The 19396-nt window shown below is 41.4% G+C and overlaps 2 protein-coding genes across 2 annotated transcripts in view; both read left to right on the top strand.

The window, feature by feature from the left end:
* The window catches only part of atp10d (ATPase phospholipid transporting 10D), a 31839-nt gene extending 24902 nt beyond the window's left edge, over positions 1-6937 (top strand). The window contains exons 15-23 of the mRNA XM_076300743.1: positions 91-275; positions 652-949; positions 1090-1166; positions 1671-1796; positions 2495-2695; positions 3008-3088; positions 4201-4305; positions 5460-5647; positions 5818-6937. Coding sequence (XP_076156858.1) covers positions 91-275; positions 652-949; positions 1090-1166; positions 1671-1796; positions 2495-2695; positions 3008-3088; positions 4201-4305; positions 5460-5647; positions 5818-6049 — 1493 coding nt within the window. The 3' untranslated portion in view covers positions 6050-6937. The remainder of the gene's footprint in view (positions 1-90; positions 276-651; positions 950-1089; positions 1167-1670; positions 1797-2494; positions 2696-3007; positions 3089-4200; positions 4306-5459; positions 5648-5817) is intronic.
* A 2718-nt stretch (positions 6938-9655) lies between these two features.
* On the top strand, positions 9656-17889 carry dapp1 (dual adaptor of phosphotyrosine and 3-phosphoinositides). The gene is made up of 9 exons (XM_076300740.1): positions 9656-9815; positions 11488-11610; positions 12462-12595; positions 12810-12940; positions 13218-13265; positions 13527-13589; positions 13834-13919; positions 14385-14472; positions 14973-17889. Exons 1-9 carry the CDS (start codon positions 9754-9756, stop codon positions 14994-14996), a joined length of 759 nt encoding a protein of 252 aa, XP_076156855.1. The 5' UTR covers positions 9656-9753; the 3' UTR covers positions 14997-17889.
* The last annotated feature ends 1507 nt before the right edge of the window (positions 17890-19396 follow it).

Raw genomic sequence — 19396 nt, 5'->3', positions numbered from 1 at the left:
TCTGATTGGAGAAGATTCATCTTTGTCTTCTTCCTGTTTCTCTCTTCCCTCTTTTTCCTGCTGCTTTCTCTTCCTGTTTGTGGTCTCCAGGGGCAACGGGCATCATGGACCGGCTGCAGGAGCAGGTGCCGGAGACCATCGAGGCTCTGCAGAAGGCCGGGATAAGAGTATGGGTGCTGACAGGGGACAAACAGGAGACAGCCATCAACATAGCATGTGCCTGCAGACTCCAAAGGCCCACTGACAAACTACTGACCGCCAACTGTGACAGCAAGGTAAACAAGACCAGGACAGAGGACAAGTACTGAATGTACTGAGGAGAGTAGGGAGAGTTAGAAGGAGGACTGGGAGGAGTAAGTCACATCACATGTAAATAAGGGAGATGGAGAGAGGGCTGAAGAACAGATATAAGGGAGATAAGAAACAGATATAAGGAAAAAGATAGAATAGAGAGAAAGAACGAGAGAGGATGGTGGAAATTATATTACAGTAAAAGGAAGTAAAAGTAGAACTAAATTCGCTTCAAAATGTAATGTGTCCAAAAACATAACCTCCTCAGGAGAGGAAGTATAGGGGAACAGAGTAAAAGTAAAAATACCCTTGTGTGTGTGTGTGTGTGTGTGTGTGTGTGTGTGTGTGTGTGTTCCTTAGGAGGCATGTGAGATCCTCTTGGCTGAGCTCACGGAGGAGATCCGTCGTTGCGAGGAGTCAAACGGGGGCACTGACGCGGGCGCTGCAGAATCCCCCGAGGGTGCTGCGGCTTTGGGCTTCACGCTGGTGATTGACGGGCGGACGCTGGACTGGGCTCTGCAGCCGGACCTGGAGAAGGCCTTCCTGGGGCTGACCCAACGCTGCCGCTCGGTCATCTGCTGCCGATCCACGCCGCTGCAGAAGAGCCAGGTGGTCAAGCTCATACGAGACACACTCCGGGTCATGACCCTTGCCATAGGTGAGCAAACATGTGTGTGCGTGTGTGTGTTTAATACTAACACCATGTATGTGAGGAGTGTATTTGTGGATATAGTGAATGAGTGTGAACGAGTGTGTCATTTGTCATGTGATGTTGTGTGTGTGTGTGTGTGTGTGTAGGTGATGGTGCAAATGATGTCAGTATGATCCAGGTGGCTGATGTGGGGATCGGTATATCAGGACAAGAAGGCATGCAGGTGCAGGCACACTCTCTCTCACGCACACGCACACACACACGCACACACACACACACACACACACACACACACACATATATATCATGTACACACACACGCACACACACACACACACACACACACACACACACACACACACACACACACACACACACACACACACACACATATATATATCATGTACACACACACGCACACACACACACACACACACACACACACACACACACACACACACACACACACACACACACACACACACACATATATATCATGTACACACACACGCACACACACACACGCACACACACACACACACACACACACACACACACACACACGCACACACACACACACACACACACACACACACACACACACACACACACACACACATATATCATGTACACACACACCAGACTAATCTCAACACGTTTCCTTTCTTTCTTTGTCCCTTTTTGGTGTCTGTTTCTCTCTGTCTTTCTGTGTGTGTCTCTCTCTCAGGCGGTGATGTCCAGTGATTTCGCCATCTCCAGATTCAAGCACTTAAAGAAGTTGCTGCTGGTCCATGGCCACTGGTGTTACATGCGGCTGGCCAACATGATCCTCTACTTTTTTTACAAGAATGTGGTGAGGACAGAAAAAGATCTGCTTCTCATAAGACACCCCCTAATGTTAACCCAGCAGCTCAAGTGAAGCATCTGTTTCTGAATTATCTTGTGAAGAATTAAAGTTTATTTTTCTGACATGTATATAAGGGGGAATATAAGTACTCACTGTTAGAAGCCTGTTTATAACCTAAGCTAAGTAATACACGTATATCAAAGCCTTGAAAGCTAGGAGACGCATATATAAAAGCCTTGATAGCTTAGTGATACCCATATATAAAAGCCTTGAAAGCTTTTAAGTTGTGTTCAGGTGGCTGAACTGGTAGTGCAGGGTGTAATCACCACCATTTGAACTGGTAGAGTGAGGAGGTAACAGACCCGGAAGTTCATGGGCCCCTGGAGATGCATACCGATGTAAATACATGCATATCTGTACACTGCAAGTTAGTCTGTACATTTGATTTGAAGTTTGGATGAAGGCTTCTGCTAAATGCATATCAAATCTCTCTTCCTCCCTCCTCCCTCAATTCATTCATTCATTCATTCATTCAAGTAATCTTTATTGCCATGACAAATATTGTATTACATTGTCAGTGTAGAACATTTAAACCCAAGGTTTGCATACAGAGCACATGGCATAAAATATATGGCAAACATGCATCTAAGATTATCAACAATCTCTCTCACACGTGCGCTCTCTTGCTCTCTCTCTCTCTGCAGATGTATGTGAACCTGTTGTTCTGGTACCAGTTCTTTTGTGGTTTTTCGGGCAGCGTGATGACCAACTCTTGGGTCCTCATCTTCTTTAACCTCCTCTTCACATCTGCTCCCCCACTCGTTTACGGCATCCTGGACAAGGATGTTTCCGCGGAAACACTCCTCTGCATTCCGCAAATCTACAAGTCCGGGCAGGATTCCCAGGTTGGAATCTGATATTCCACTTCCCTATTGATATAATCTGACAGGGAAATACCGTAATTTATTTCCCAACTATTAGCCAAGGTTTATACATTGATTTTGCAAATTTTCTTCAGCTATAAGGTTAATACATGGGGGCAGTTAATATGGTATTAATAAGGTTTTGTTTTTTTAACTTGCATAAAACACTGTCCTGCGGTTTATACGCAATGTGGCTAATACACAGGAAATGATTGTATTTACAAACATCTGAAAGATCTCCAGGTGAAGTTATTTTTATTTAATTTAATGCAAATGTTGTGTTTTGTGCCACAGGCCTATCTGCCATCCACCTTTTGGCTCTCCATGTTGGATGCCTTCTACCAGAGTCTGGTGTGCTTCTTCATCCCTTATTTTGTGAGTCCCACTGGTTCTCCATCACTCATTCACTCACTCTCACACACCAGCATAAAAAGAACTGCTTCTTTTGAGTTCCAGACAGAATTTGATATTGAGTTCAAGACAGAATGCCCGTCCAGACTGTCATGTTTCTCATTCATGTTTAGTTTGTTTATATTTTCTACCAGGTGTGTACAGTACATCAGGTTTCTAGCACAGGATTCTAGAACAGGATTACCAGCAGACATCTCAGAAGAAGCAATTGTGCTCTCCTTTTCAGAATGTATTTCAGAAGTTATTCTCCAGTATTGTCATGCCATGTTTTCTTTTAGTCCTCAGAACATAAACAGGATTGACAGTCATGTTTCTTGGGTTTCCGTAGTCAGTCCAACTATTGATTAATGCATGCAGTACCACACTCCATCCCATGTGGTCAGTGTTGCAGGCTTACCTCCAGACATCTCAGAAGAAGCAATTGTGCTCTCCTTTTCAGAATGTATTTCAGAAGTTATTCTCCAGTATTGTCATGCCATGTTTTCTTTTAGTCCTCAGAACATAAACAGGATTGACAGTCATGTTTCTTGGGTTTCCGTAGTCAGTCCAACTATTGATTAATGCATGCAGTACCACACTCCATCCCATGTGGTCAGTGTTGCAGGCCTACCTCCATACCCATGGCACGTGTCTGGCTAACTGCCCCTATTTCCTAAGGCAGACTTTCAGGATCTCATGTAGTGTCTTTTTGCCACATATACACAGCTCAATGTTTATGTTATGTTTACAAACTACTAGGTCATTCATTCTTCATTCATTCAGTCACAGAACTCCTGATGTTTTACCACAGTAGTCAGGTTATATTTCTCTACTGGCCATGGTATTCATATTTCCTTCACGATCATAAATCACAGGGCCCATTCAACTTGATTTCAGTAACTGAGAAGCAATGGACATATTCTCAGTCATGAGCTTACAATTGCAACTTTGCAAATAGCATAAAAGGGCAACAAGCTCACTCAAAGGGCCACATGACTGTATATAATATAACAGTTTTAAATGCCAGCAGGTATTTGACATTGAAGTTATTTCTGACTTTCTCACCAACAATACATTTTTGTGTGTCTGCCTCCTAGGCCTACGCCGGCTCTGACATTGGGGTCCTCTCCTTCGGCTCGCCCATCAACAGCGCCGCCCTCCTCATCATCCTGCTGCACCAGGTCATCGAGAGCCGCACACTGGTGAGCCAATCAGGGTTTTGCACACTCAGCGGGCAGCCAATCAGGTGTCCTGATATAGACGTTCTGCCTTCTGCTCACCATAAGGTTAAGCACCCAAGGACCCACAGGCATCTAGAGAGGAAAAGGAAGAGCTGCGTGAGGCAAACATGTATTGTGGGCTCCATGTTGTCAACTTCCGGTTGTATTAGTGAGAATACTGCTGACTATTAAAGATGTGCTAGTAAACTGCATAAAAAGAATAGTTAGCATATGATTGGTGGAATCAGGCTTTCAGTCTTGTCCTGTCACACACATCTCAGTGGTTCCACTTTGAGTGGATAGGGGGAAAACTGTGTGTGTGTGTGTGGGGGGGGGGGGGGGGGGGGGTGTGTGCTTATATGTGGAGTACTGGTTTCCTGTATGTGGTGTAAGCTAAGTTCCAAATTAAGAGAGAACTTCAGTGGAGATTTCCATTTAGAAAAAACTCTTAGTCCCGGACCAGGCTTAAACCATGTACTGGAAAGCACGACCCTTGACGTAATAGCAACGCAGAGATGTTAGCACTAAATGCAACCGTTTTACAGTGTCTTTAAGTGAAATAGTAGCCTGGCGGGCCATCCTATATCATTGAAATGTATAGTCTGGAATCGACCCATTCACCTCGCTTAATCCAAGGGGCGGGCAGAGAATTGTCTTTCAAACTGCCTAGGCATGCAATAGGCCGGCGCTACGACCACATCCGTATCCGGTCGGCAAAACGGCAAATACATCCTTCTTCGAAAGGAATGACTTAAGTGCATTGTGTTGCTCAACTTTCAAAGAAAAGCACAAGTCCAACTCCTCCAAAGTTGACGCCAACGCCGATTCAAACAACCGCTCTTCGTTAGCCATAGCCACCTTCCTTGTTGTTCACCGTCGTAGGACTGTCATCATCCTGTTAAGCCCGCCTTAAGACTCTCTAACAAAATAGAGCGCTGTGATTGGATGACGTCCACGGCATCAGCAAATAGAAATTCCTATGCTACTAGACGTACAGGCTGAGCAAATTTATTTGCCGCCGCTAGGGTGCGTCTAGATTTCTAGGCTAGTGAAATAGCCCAATTGATAATAATAATTAATGAAATCAGGATGTACTACAGTGTCAAGATTTTGTGCGTGTGTTTGTATGTTTTCAGACGTTGTTGCATGGGGTCGTGTTGATTGGCAGTGCAGTGTTCTACTATGCCTTTGGCCTGGTGTTCAGTGTGGTGTGCGTGACATGCAACTCGCCCACAAATCCCTATGGCATTGAATTACACTTCATGTCCGAGCCCAGCTACTACTTTGTCAGTTTACTCACAACAGTGGTGGCCCTGCTGCCCAGGTAAGCGAAAAGAAACACTATCTCTGTCTGGTCATGCTTTATTTATAGTACTTGCCACTTGAGTACACAAGCAACACATGCACAAAAAAAAAAAATGTCTTCTGCATGGAAAATATGGCCTCTCATGCACACTCTCTCTCTCTTTCTCTCTCTCTCTCTCTCTCTCTCAGAATCTTGATCCGTGCTTTCTGTAACACCATCAGTCCATCGGATACAGTAAGGGCGGGAATCATGGACAGACTCCGCCCCGAAGAGTACTGGACATGTGTCAGTCAGTGGAAAGACCGCCTCCACTCCAAGAATGTCCAAAGTTCCCGACTACCCCCTCCCAATCTCAGCATCAACGCAGACCCTCCCCACTCAACAGACTGCTACCCAGAAGCCTGCTCTGTGCTCTCCTGACCAGAGGACAACACTATTGTGTCATCAGCGTAGAGATTGGCAAAAGCCTTAAGCAGTCAGCTGAGAGCTGTTTGGTCTGTAACACTGCAGGCAGTCTTCCAGATCAGCTGAGAGAGATGAGAGGACGATGATGCTGAGGGAGATGTTTGGGGAGTGGCTATTCTGCTGAGACTGCTTATATGCTTTATACTGAGGCCAAGATATTAAAGAAATGCATTTTAGAAATGCAATTTACTGAGCAAGTTGAGGGCAATATTTGAGCTCCCCTACCCCATGGTAAACTATCAACTGGAATGTCCCACTGTCATTTGGGGGAAAACAAGGTGACTGTAGTTTTTCATGAGACTGACTAATGTGGAGTTATTGGGTTAATTAGCATGTCAGATGTTGTAAATGATCCAAATACTTAATGCCGCCGTGGGCTGGTTGCATTTTGGTATGTGTTTGAAAGTTATTTGCGTATTTTATACTTTTCATTTTATATGGACTGCTCAATGTGAAGAATAAATACCAGTGCAATTTCTTGAATGTTTACAGCGACGCCTGGTGGTATGCAGCGGAGAGGGCGGTCCTCTACGCTGTATTTCAACCATCTACTGTATGTTTTTGTTGTTTGAAGCATTACTTACGGACCAAACAATTGAGCTAAAACTGCCAAACCAAAGGCAGCTGTGACAAGCAACGGAATCCATCTCATGTGCTAATGAGTTTAGAAAGCTCTACCTAGCGCCTCTGAATTGTTTCGCTTTCCCTATGAAATTAAGAAATCATTTTGAAAACTGTAAATATCACATTATAATTGTGTGATATTTTTCATACATGCTGATATTTATATAGACTAGGCCTACTGGTCATCGTACTGTGTATATAAAAAATGTTTTGAAAATACCTTTTGTTTATCAGTGTGTTTCTTTCTTGAGGCTATTCTCAAGTTTGGCCAGGACCTTTTAAAAATTAACTTGTTCCTGTCTCAAAGCATGTTCTTAGACGATCTACCATTACCTTGACCATCCTGTGCGTTCAGAAGTGCAAGGTCCTAGATTGCTTAATCCACACAACAGACAGCTACCCAGAAGCCTGCTCTGTGCTCTCCTGACCAGAGGACAACATTATCAGCGTAGAGATTGGCAAAAGCCTTAATCAGTCTGCCGAGAGCTGTTTGGTCTGTTGTGAGCATAGACTGTATAGAACATGGTTGAGAGTAAAGCCTATGGTACGGTCCCGCGTCTGCGTCCCGCAGCATGCGTCGCGTCTTTGAGTCGACCGAATTTTAAGACCGCGCGTCAAAGTGACACGTAGACTGCGCATGTGTGAAACGGAACTGCTGTAAACCAGTGTTTTTTAACCTTTTTTGTGCCACGGCACACTTTTGACACTTAAAATGTCCCACGGCACACTAACATCCTGTGTGACGAAAAAATAAACATACCATAGTCTAAAATTTCAAATAATACACAGATATGGCCTTATTATGGCTTCTATGCAAGACCTGCTCAAATAAAACAAGCGCGCTCTGTTTCATTTGTACGTGACTATATCTAATTTAATTGTTGCTATGAACTGGATATGTGATGATTCTGTGAATACTGGATATGGGGCCCCCGTTGTACAATGCCTGCATACCACCAATAGTGCTACAGTTGCTTTTTTGGACCAGTGAGTGACATTTGGGTAATTTTCTGTGGCACACCTGATGATCTCTCACGACACACTAGTGTGCCCCGGCACAGTGGTTGAAAAACACTGCTGTAAACACTCCCCTCCAGTAGGTGGACCACATAGGAGAACAACACTTAAACCTACAAACAAACCTAGACAGAAGACTTGTTTGGTTACCATCAAAGATTCTAGAGCGGAGCGCTCTAGAATCTTTAAGGATGATGGAGCAGAGAGAGCGCCTGTCCTCAGCTTGCCTGGCTTTGAGTTACGTGAGACACCACGACATGGAGTCAACTTCGACCGATTAAAGCCACAATTATCCACAGATACATTCTTTAACATTATATTTAACGGTCACTTTATGTTGTAGAACCCAAAGTATTTCAAGACACCACATTTTAGATGAGTTGGGGACGTAATTATCTGTCTGCTGGCCGTTCTGTGCGTCACCTGATTGTCGAAACAGGGTGGCTGCATATGGCTCATTGTGGCTACTGGCTATTATATTGGCTTGCTTTGGTCATGAGCCCTGGATCATGTAGCACTGAATGAGATGGCAAACAATAAAATAAAACTAATCATAGACTGTAGAAATGCGCGTCACAGCACTAAAACCCGAATAGTTTATTTATAGTTTGACTACGGATATTTCATGTCATGTTCAAATAAAAAGTGACAGCCCTACTCCCTGCATAGAGAGCTGACATGACTTCGGATTAAATGCATCTTTTAAAAATGAGCGTAGCCTAGCACCTATTACTGAACAATGCTGAAATCAAATCGCGAAACCCAGAGCCATATAAAGGTATCCATCTACAACGCTCAGGCGAAACCCAGTAACATTGCTGATCGAGATGCATTCTCGCCTGTTCCGTATATAATGCGTTATCAATAGTGATTATAATAATAAAGGGAATGTAGCCTACCTCTCCCAGGTGCAATCATTATCACCTAGCTCCTGAACAATGCTGAACTCAAATCTCGAAACTCGCCTGTCAACACCGGATATGCATTATCATAATAATAATTGAAGGAATAACCTAGGCTACCTCTCGCTCTAAATACACCCATTATCACAGTGAGACATTATACATTATGAACACAAATAGTTACTTCAAAACTTTTATTGACACGTCATATTTACAGGTTTTTGGTTCATACTTTTTGGTATGAGGCAGGTGTGAAGACTCAATACAAATTTAACTTTGGACATATGTACGCACAACTCGTTCTTACCATGCTGTGTTTAGAAAAATGTCCCACTTATTGCTGCCCTCGCCGTGTGCTGGTTGCATTTTGGTAGGCTATGTGTTTAAAAGTTATGTGCGTATTTTATGCTTTTCGTTTTATGGACTGCTCAATGCGAAGAATAAATGCCTGTGCAATTTCTTGAATGTATAGGCCTACAGCGACGTCTGGTGGGCGGTCCCCTGTAGGCCTACGCTGTATTTCAACTATCTAGGCTACTGTATGTTTTTGTTGTTTTAATATTTTTTTACGGACTAAACAATTGAACTAAAACTGGACAGCTGTGACAAGCAAGGGAATCCATGTCATGTGCTAACGATTTTAGAAAGCTGTAGGTCTACTAGCGCCTCTCCGAATTGTTTCTCCTTGACATTGTTTAGAAAATTGTTATATCACATAATTCTGTGATATTTTTCATACAGTCCTCGTAGGTCGTCGTACTATACATGTTTTGAAAATACCTTTTGTTTGTCAGTGTGTTTCTTTTGTTTTGACAGCAGGCAGGCTATTCTCAAGTTTGCCATCCTGTGCGTTCAGAAAAGCAAGGTCCTAGATTGCAGAATTGCCTAGGTTTTTTAATAGGCCTACTCCGACCTTTCATCATGGGCGTGTCTTTGAAACTTCCCTATTTTCACACATGGTGATGTAGCTCGAATGCGTGGTCGCCTTTTGAGTTGTTTCGCTAGGCTACTTACCCATTTATGTAACAGGCTTCACAAGCAGGCACCACTGGGACCGAGAGGTCTGTCAGTGATTGGCGGTAATAAGTGCGTTTAACGAATACCTGCAGTCTGAGGATGAGTGTGTGCAGTTCAACGCGCTCTGATGGGGAGCCCACGGACGAGTTGGAGTCGGTCAGGTGAGCCCGCTTTCAAATGTCACTTTACGGTGCATGTTATTCTTAACAAGGTAAAAAGGATGTAGCCTAGTAAGATACATGCCTATGCCTAACATTAGCCAATATTTTGGCCACAATATATGGCTTAACATATCTGTTCTGGACTTGCCAGTCATCTGTTGGTCTATCGAAGTGGTAGTCTTACCATTTTCGCTTATCGTCTAGAGTCTGAGAAACCTGTTTAAGAAATCTGCCACTTTCATGTAGGGTGTAGAAAGGTAGGCTGAATTATTTGTTGTTAAATATGGTGCTGTAATGAATACATGAGGCAGCAGTTAAAAAACTAAAGAAAAAGGATATATTGATTGACAGTTAGAAAAGCGTATTTTAGCTTGAAAATACAACTAATTGTAGGCCTAGTTGTTTCTGGACTAAGTGTCTCTGGCAGGTTTCCTGGACATAGAATAGGCCTAGTCCTACTATAATACAATACAAACATCATTGGAAAAGATCCATAAAGCAAGATGCAGAATGAGACCTGTCTGTCTATTCTATTTCTCCATACTTATTGAGCTCAACTTCAATATGAGATGTTCTCCTATTTTATTTCTTGTGAGACAAAGAATTTTTTTCGAGACAAGAAATTTAATCTAGAACTTTAGGATTAATCCATGTTTAGGAATCGGGTCCTTTATGTTTTCCGTAGCAACAGAAGTCAAACCCTTGTCAGACATCATAGAGAAGAACAAGATAACCAGCAGTGACCAAACTCTGCATGCAGCTGTGTCTGAGCAGATACTGCAGATGGTGAAATTGGGGACAGGAAAGAATGGGTGGATGGTGATAGTAAGTGTTAATCCTAACAGTCAGCAAGCAGACATTCATTTCAGCAACCACTGAGGACTTCACTGATCTTTTGTCAAGTAGATCTGATCGAAACAAAAGCTGAAGGAAATTGGATATGAACATTAATTTTAAAATGCACCTGGTATTTCTGAACTATTCAACTATAATGTGAATATCATGTGTTGCTTTGTTCAAAGCAAAATTCACATTCAAATGTTTGTTTTTGTGTTCGCTGCACATGTCATATATCACACAAACACAGACACTCTTTTGGTTATCGGTCCAAACAAGCTATGCTACATTTAAAGAATATGCTCTGAAGTATGTTGTCATGCAAGGTTTGTGTGATACAGTGCATGTCCCAATCTGTCAGCAGGAAACATGGCTAACGTGATCCTGCTGACATACACATTTCCCATCTCACACATAAAAACTGTGCTTCTATGTCAGTTAAGCAATCACAATTGCTCAGCAAGTACTACCTGACGTGTATGTCAATACAAATGACTTAATAACTGATTCATTTGTGAAATTTGGGACTTTGAATTAGCATTTAAGGCATGTCTTTTTATGTTATTTTGATCAACTAATGTGGATTGGAACTAAACTGTCAGGATTTGGCCTTCTGATGTGGTATCGACAAATTAAGATACTTCCAAAAATATACTGAAAGAAAAATACCGAAGATATCCACGGATCATTTTTATGCAACTTTGACAGGAGGGGGGTGGAGTCCTACATTCTTGCTAAATTCAGCAAGAAAAATTAGCATTGCATGTAGCTTGAGCTTCCATAGTCCAAATCTAGGACAGAACCCATATGGACCCTCTCCTGGTCTCTTTTGCAGCTGGTATCATTATGACCTCACGCGCCACGCCACTGAAGCACTGTTGTTGTCCAATGGGGTTGATGGCAGCTTTCTTCTGAGGAGCAGCCAGAAGGGGCCTGATTGCTTCGCCCTCTCTGTCAGGTCAGAACATCAGTCCACTCTTTCATCATTATCTGTCTTAATAAAGATGGCCACCTTTCATATATATATATATATATATATATATATATATATATATATATATATATATAGATAGATAGATAGACATATATATATATATATATGGTGCTTTTTAAACTTTTTTTAACTTTTTAAACCCAAAAAGATTGTGTAGTGGGGTAAAATGCAGTATGTGTCTGTGGTGTAAATTACATTATTTTAGTCATTATGGTTCATAAAAAAATGGCTTTGTCTCAAGTGAACACTTTTGAAGAACTTGAATCATTGGGATGGGATGGTGTTATTGGATGATTATGCAAATTCTGAAGTCGGACTGATTATTTTGGACAGTATAGACTGGTTGGACAAATGTGAGTAAATGACTCAGACAGGTTTGCCCCAATAGAGGTGTTAGTGGGAGGGCCACGGATCACTTCTCTTCTTCTGTTTTTCACTTCTCTTTTCTTTATTTAGAACTTAGATGTGTATGCATTATTTTGTATTAAAAGGAATAATCTACATTTTGCTGGAACATAATCTACATCCTCCTCATATGCCTTGTAATACAAGCTAACAAGCAAGTGGCAATTTGGTAGATCTAGCAATATAATCCAAAACATTTAGGTTATTCGTATCAGTACTGTTGGTGCTGTTGATGCCGATACTGTTGGTAGCATTATTGCTTAGGCCACATTGCATTCATTGAGAGCTTAATGCAACTGATAAACAAGTACTATCCCTTTTCCCCTTGACCCTTCATTTACTGTTGAATCTCTCCTTCTGTGAAAAGGCAGTATCATTAACATGCCTTCGTTGTTCCTGTGTTACCTCAGAGCAAAGGACTCAGTGAGGCATTTTCATGTAAGACGAATCTGTGGGCGATACTCCTTTGGCTTCAATGAGTTCCCGTCCTTGCTGGAGTTCACCAGCCATATGGCCAACCAGCCGCTCTTGGGCAGTGAGTCAGGTACTCCAAAGTGTGTGTTTGTACAACCTGCGGGTGTTTGACCACTCATATACTCGTACACTCTTTCCCTCATTCATCTGCATGCATGCTTCCACTCATCACGGTCATGCACTGTGCACATGCATTCACACGAATTGAACCATGTCTCTGTTTGTCTTCATGTTTTTAAACATCTCTCTTTCGGTTCCTCTTCCCCTGTGTTCTTTCCACCTAGGGAACCTTATAGTTCTCAAGCACCCATACCCCCGTGAGGTGGAGGAGCCGTCCATCTATGAATCTGTGTCTGTGCACACAGCCATGCAATCTGGCCGCAGACACTCGGACCTGGTGCCTACTGCTCCGGCTGTACGTCCAACCTTATCTCTCTTTCTCCCTTTTCAACTTTAAATGTACCGGAGATGTAGTTATTAAATTATAAGACTGATGCTGTCATGAAGTTGTAATGAAGAAAACTCGTTATACTTGTGTAAAACATGTATACTTGTAAGAGCAGTGTCCTTATTCACAAGCCAAACTTTCTATGTTCACATCTGACCACATTTGACCTTTCACTTGTAAATCCTGTTAATTTTCTCTTCCCAGTATCTTGTGTGTAAATGATTACTTTCCTGTGTATTTATAGCTTGGCACCAAGGAGGGCTACCTGGTGAAGCAGGGTGCTATTATTAAGGTAAGAGGAACAGGGGATGAGACGTAAATATCCACAGGGTTTGGGATAATGTGGAACTTCAGTACATGCACAGTGTTACAGTTGATCTTGGTCTTAGGCCTTGTAATCTAACACAAAGGTGAGCAGTGTAGGTCTGAAGAGCCATGGTTCTCGCAAGTGTTTTGTGTCAGCTGGCTGGATTGCTTACTGTAAAGCAGTTCTGTCGGATTGAACACTTTTTAAAGATCAGTAATAAAATGTAACTCTGCTCTCCTCTGATAGAGCTGGAAACAACGCTGGTTCACACTAAGCAGAAATGAACTGAAGTACTTTAAGGATAAAATGGTGAGTTTTATAATGTCTCTTGTCTTTGCAGCTTTATTTCAATTATTTTCTCATTGTGTAATATTTTTCTTCATCTTTTGGTTTTGCTTATTATTTATTTAATTTTTGAGCTTTTGATGATCGCAATGTTTGGTCAGTTAACTTTTATGCAAATCTTAGTAAGTGTATTTTTACGTTTCATTTAATGCATGCATTGCATACGTATATACATTTTCTCCTCTCCTCTCCTTACACTCCATTTCAGTTTGAAGAGCCGATTCGGACACTGGATCTAACAGCATGTTCCGCAGTCCAGTTTGACTATAGTCAAGAAAGGGTTAATTGTTTTTGGTGAGCCTTGTTTTAATTCTCCAGAACTCTGTTCAAGAGAACAGTCCCATACAGATGTTGTGCTGTATCAGTGTGTCCATGATGTGTGTGATGTGTTTGATGTGCATACGTATGTGTACGCGCAATTGTCTGTGGGTGGCAGCTGAACTTGATTTCCTGAATGGGGATGTGAATATATGTGAAATGAGGAACCTGGGCATAGAAACAGAAAGACCTTCAACGGAACATTTTTAGTCTAGGGACCTCAGACACCGTACAGATCCTTCTCTGTAACAACCCACTCGCCAAACTCGCCAAAAGTCCCAGGAACTCGCTCGCACGCTCCACTTCTCCCCTACTATGTGTTCTTATCAAATCAATAGCTATTTTCCACCTGCATCAGTGCTATCAGTTTAATCATTTCTCCATTATCGGTATTTATTAAATTGTTTCCCCATCTTTTTCTCCTCTCCTGATCTCCGTCAGTCTGGTGTTTCCTGAGCGCACGTTCTACCTGTGTGCCCGCACTGGAGCCGAGGCTGATGAGTGGATAAAGATCCTGCGCTGGAAGCTAGTAAGGGCTAACAGCTCAGACACACATCTACTCCGTCTCATGTCAGATTTAGTGCTGATCAATTGCTTTTACCATTATTTCCCAACTATTAGTCGAGGTTTATACATTGATTTTGCAAAATTTCTTCAGCTATGAGGTTACTACACAGGGGCAGTTACGGTAATATGGTATTAATATGGTTTTGTTTTTTTAACTTGCATAAAACACTATCGTGTGGTTTATACACAATGCGGCTAATACACAGGAAATTACTGTAAACAATCACGTTAAGTAAAACCTTGCATGCTGCCACATTTCTTAATCAGGATTAGAAATCATAACAAAATGTGAAAGAAAATGAGAACCACCTTTACCTATGATGTTTATTTGGAACACCTTAATATAGCACCCTAAGAAACATATTCACAAATATAATCTTTCAGTGAAGTGAGTATGTTTATCCTGTTTTGTAACAATGACCCCCTCATAACTTGGTCTCTATTTGTTTTCCTTCAATGCAGTCCCAGATCAGAAAAGGCAGGTGATGGACAGAAGGAGAAGAAATTGAATAACAAGCAGCCTGCCACTGAACGAGCAAACAGTTAAACCTCAAAGGCTCAAGTTCTGTGTCACATGCATTGAGGAATGTGTACTGAACCATACCTTGTGTTCCTGCGACAAGCTGAAGGGACCCGTCGAGGTGGATTCCATTACATCATGGCTCCTGGTATTTTCTCACCAGTCACTTCCTGGAGAGAAAATGTCACAGGCCATTAGTGGAAATATGCAGTCATGTCAATCATGAAAACACAAACAGTGGGAGATCCACTTCTTCACTACCTGAGTTTTTAAACCATGAGCCCATGAAAGAGCATGAAACACTACAAATGCGGTTTTAATGGAGCATGAATAGACTTCAAATCCTTTTAGCTTTTTCCTTCGGCATAAGTACATGTGAATCCAGACACTTCTACACCTGTCCAAAGCATACAGTAGGTGGGAATGACCTCTCATACACATAGCACTCCATAGCCTGTTCTGTCAGTGTCTTTCTTTTGTCACTTTGACCAACAGCTGGTCTTGGGACAGGTTTTAATTTCCTTAACTTAAGTGAAGTCTTGGAAACATAGATTGTATTGCTGATCTTGGAGCAGATTGTACTCTGAAGTGACAGATTTGTACTTGAAGTGACAGAGCAACGTCGCTAAGGCCGTCTATGTTTCAAAGACCACTATCTCTGAACAATGCCAACTGGTAGAGTGAGGTGAGGTGTCAGCAAGGCTATGGTTAGAGGGCTGGTTCCCAATGATTACACCATGAGAAAAACATCCTTTGCTGTTTAGTACTGCATAGCCACTAAAAAGGGGGAACAGCTGAATGTGAACAAAACGCTTGTTCTTTGTGTAAATGTGAAAAGGAAAACCAGGCCTTTAGTTGGAGCCATTAAACCACTGGGCACTGTAGGCGTCTGGAGAAATTACTTGTCTGTAAATTACTTACAACCACAGTTGTTGTGAGAAGGGCTTTGAACTGATAGTGTCCTTGTATTCAGTGAGCTCAAAGTACTCCAATATTGGGATCAAGACTGAGATGGGCTCATGTCAAGTGTTTGTCAACCCCAAATCAGAAAAGGTTGGGACGTATAAAATGTGAATAAAAACAGAATGTAATCATTTTCAAATCTCCTAAACTCATATTTAGAAGCAGAAAGGACACAGACAACATATCAAATGTTGAAAATTACAAATTTGACTATTTCATGAAAAATATATGTTCATTTTGAATTTGATACCAGCAACACATTTCAAAAAAAGTTGGGACCCATCAACAAAATGCTGGAAAAGTTGTGTAATGATAAAGAAAACAAAAGGAGGAATATTTCACAACTAATTAGGGTAATTGCTGGCAACATGATTGGATATGACAAATAGCATCACAGATATAATAACATGAAATTATGAAGTATTTGGGGAGATCATCATCTACAGTACATAATATCATTACAATATTCAGAGAATCCAGAGAAATGTTTACAAACAAGGGATAGACCTGACAAACAATATTGGATGGCCGTGGTCTTTTGGACCTCAGATGGCACTGCATTAAAACCAGACCCTTTTTCTGTAAAGAAAATCATTGTATGGGCTTAGGAAAACCTCTGATAACCATTGTCTATGAGCAGTTTGATACTCAATTCAGAAATGCTAATGTAAACTTTACCATGTAACAGCCAAAATGATACAGAAATACCACCATCTTATCTGGGCCTGAGCTTGTTTAAAATGGACTGAGGTAAAGTGGAAAAAGGTCCTCTGGTTAGACCAATCAAAATTTGCTATTCTTTTTGGAAATCATGGACTCATCTGGGCTAAAGAGCAGAGGGCCTATCCAAGTGCTCAGTTTGAAACCCAACATCTATGACGGTGTGGAGGTGCATTAGTGCCTACAGCATGGGCATATTGTACATCTGGCAAGGCACTATCAATTCTGAATAATGTATACAGGTTTTGAGCAACATATACTGCCATCCAGGCAATGTGTTTTCCAGGGAAGACCTTGAATATTTCAGGAAAACAATGGCAAAATGAATTCTGCACATGTTTAAACAGTATTTCTCCATAGAGGAAGAGACCAGGTGCTGAAATGGCCTGTCTGCAGTCCAGACCTGTCAAATTAGGTACATCACGGAATGACAAACATGATTAAGAATACCCTGTTGAGCAACTGAAATCCTGTATCGGGCAGGAATGGGACAACATTTCATTCTCAAAAGTCTAGCAATTGGTCTCCTCAGTTCATAAACATTTACAGAATTTCCTTAAATGAATAGGTTTTTTTTTAAACATGTTGCTGACATCAAATTAAAAACTGAACATATATGTTCCATGAAATAGTCAAATGTGTCATTTTCAACATTTTATAAGTATAAGTATATATACTTTTTTGATCCCGTAAGGGAAATTTGGTCTCTGCATTTAACCCAATCGGTGAATTAGTGAAACACAAACAGCACACAGTGAACACACAGTGAGGTGAAGCACACACTAATCCCGGCCCAGTGAGCTGCCTGCTACGACGGCGGCGCTCAGGGAGCAGTGAGGGGTTAGGTGCCTTGCTCAATGGCACTTCAGCCGCAGCCCACTGGTCGGGGCTCGAACCGGCAACCCTCCGGTTACAAGTCCAGAGTGCTAACCAGTGGGCCACGGCTGCCCCATGTTCTTGTACTGTCTATGTCCTTTTTGCAGCTAAATATGGGTTTACGAAATTTGTAGATTATCACATTCTGGTTTTATTTGCATTTTACACAACATCCCAACTTTTTCTGATTTGGGGTTGTACAGTAAATGTAATGCATAACACAGGGATCATTCACACAGCAAATGTGTACAGCTAATTATATTTATTTGTAAAAAAAAATAAACAACTTGTATTACTGTCTTGGAGGAAATCTCATCTTCTGTCTGTCACTAAGTTGACATAGAACATACTTGTTTATAGACTGTCAAATAGACAGTATAATGGTTCACTTTTTGATACCAATTCTTAGAAAGACAAAATAGAAATGATCCGAAGTCTTGGTATTTTCCAACTTTGTTGCAGATTTACAGGCTAATCTGGGGTTACACAAGACTGAGCACTTACATAACAGAAAGTAGCCATAAACAGGCCAAATCCATGCTCATTAAAATTGGAACTAATGGCCTTTCCTTGCTATTGCACTTTTAGACATGCATAGTAAATCTCTTCAGCTCCATTTACTGATGGGATTTAAGCCAAATACTATTTTCAGTAAGTCTACAGTAATATTTTGACTAATCTGCTACCAGCATGTGTTTCCACTTTTATGAAAGTTGTGTTTGCACAACAAATGTGTACATTTGCACAATCAAACAGACTGCAATGGCATCCCACTATTCAGTATTTGTCAGGTGCATATTGCTTGATATAAAAAGCAACAGTCCTTCGTTTTAAACAAAGTATGGGAATACCTGTTTAAAATGATTGATTTGGATTTCATTACACCCTATGCTGGTCGTATTTGTCAAATACCAGATATCTGATTGGCTCTTACTATTGGATACTCTCAACTCTATATCACAATAGCCTACCTATCAACCGAGTAATTTTACAACTAGACAATATGACCGCTGCATGGTGTGGACACCAAAGTGCAGCCACCACATCCACAAAGCATGATTTCCTGAAATTTTCACTTAACTTATTCTTTCACTTAACAAAAAAAACATACTGCCACAAAAACTATACTGCCAGTACAATCAGCACATATTCTGTTCATAATTCATAGATTTTCCTCATCCACATTGTCCAATGATATCATGAACAGACACAATGGTTGTGAATGCTTATTCCATCTGGAATCTTCTATCTGGAATCTTATTCCATGTTAGCCTATGTGTAGCAAAAGAGTATGGGGTGATACATTCTAAAGCAGTGTTTCTTAACTGGTGGGTCGGGACCCAAAAGTGGGTTGCAGAACCGTTCTGGGTGGGTCGTGGAGCTTGTCGTTAAAAAAAAAAAAAAAAATACATATTTAAAATGCTACCTTATCAGATCTAATATCAGACCTTTCAGATCGGTCAAAATGGGACAGAAACCCCAGTGTGTGACATGCAGTGAATTGCTGGCACATGAGCATGAAACAGTAGAAAACTAGAATGACACATAGAAACAAAGCACTCTTGTCAAAAACAAACATGCTGAGTGTTTTGAAAGGTGACAACAGGAGTTGAAGGCTTCGAAAATGTAATGCCAAACATCACCACATTCCAAATAAGTAGGCCAACAGCAATTTTGCATATCTTACCATGTAGCTCACCATATCCGTTGGCTTGAACGCTAAAAAATATGGGTCGCGACTTCATGAACATGGGAAATTGTGGGCCCCAAAGCCAGACCAGTTAAGAACCACTGTTCTAAAGCATCT

Source organism: Alosa pseudoharengus, unplaced genomic scaffold (assembly GCF_046254945.1).
Source record: "Alosa pseudoharengus isolate Yale_2024_CS ecotype anadromous, Long Island Sound unplaced genomic scaffold, YU_APseudo_1.1 YU_APseudo_1.1_scf_22, whole genome shotgun sequence".
Lineage (NCBI taxonomy): Eukaryota > Metazoa > Chordata > Actinopteri > Clupeiformes > Clupeidae > Alosa > Alosa pseudoharengus.
The sequence above is the reverse complement of the archived record's forward strand: the minus strand, read 5'-3'. Positions and strand labels throughout refer to the sequence as shown.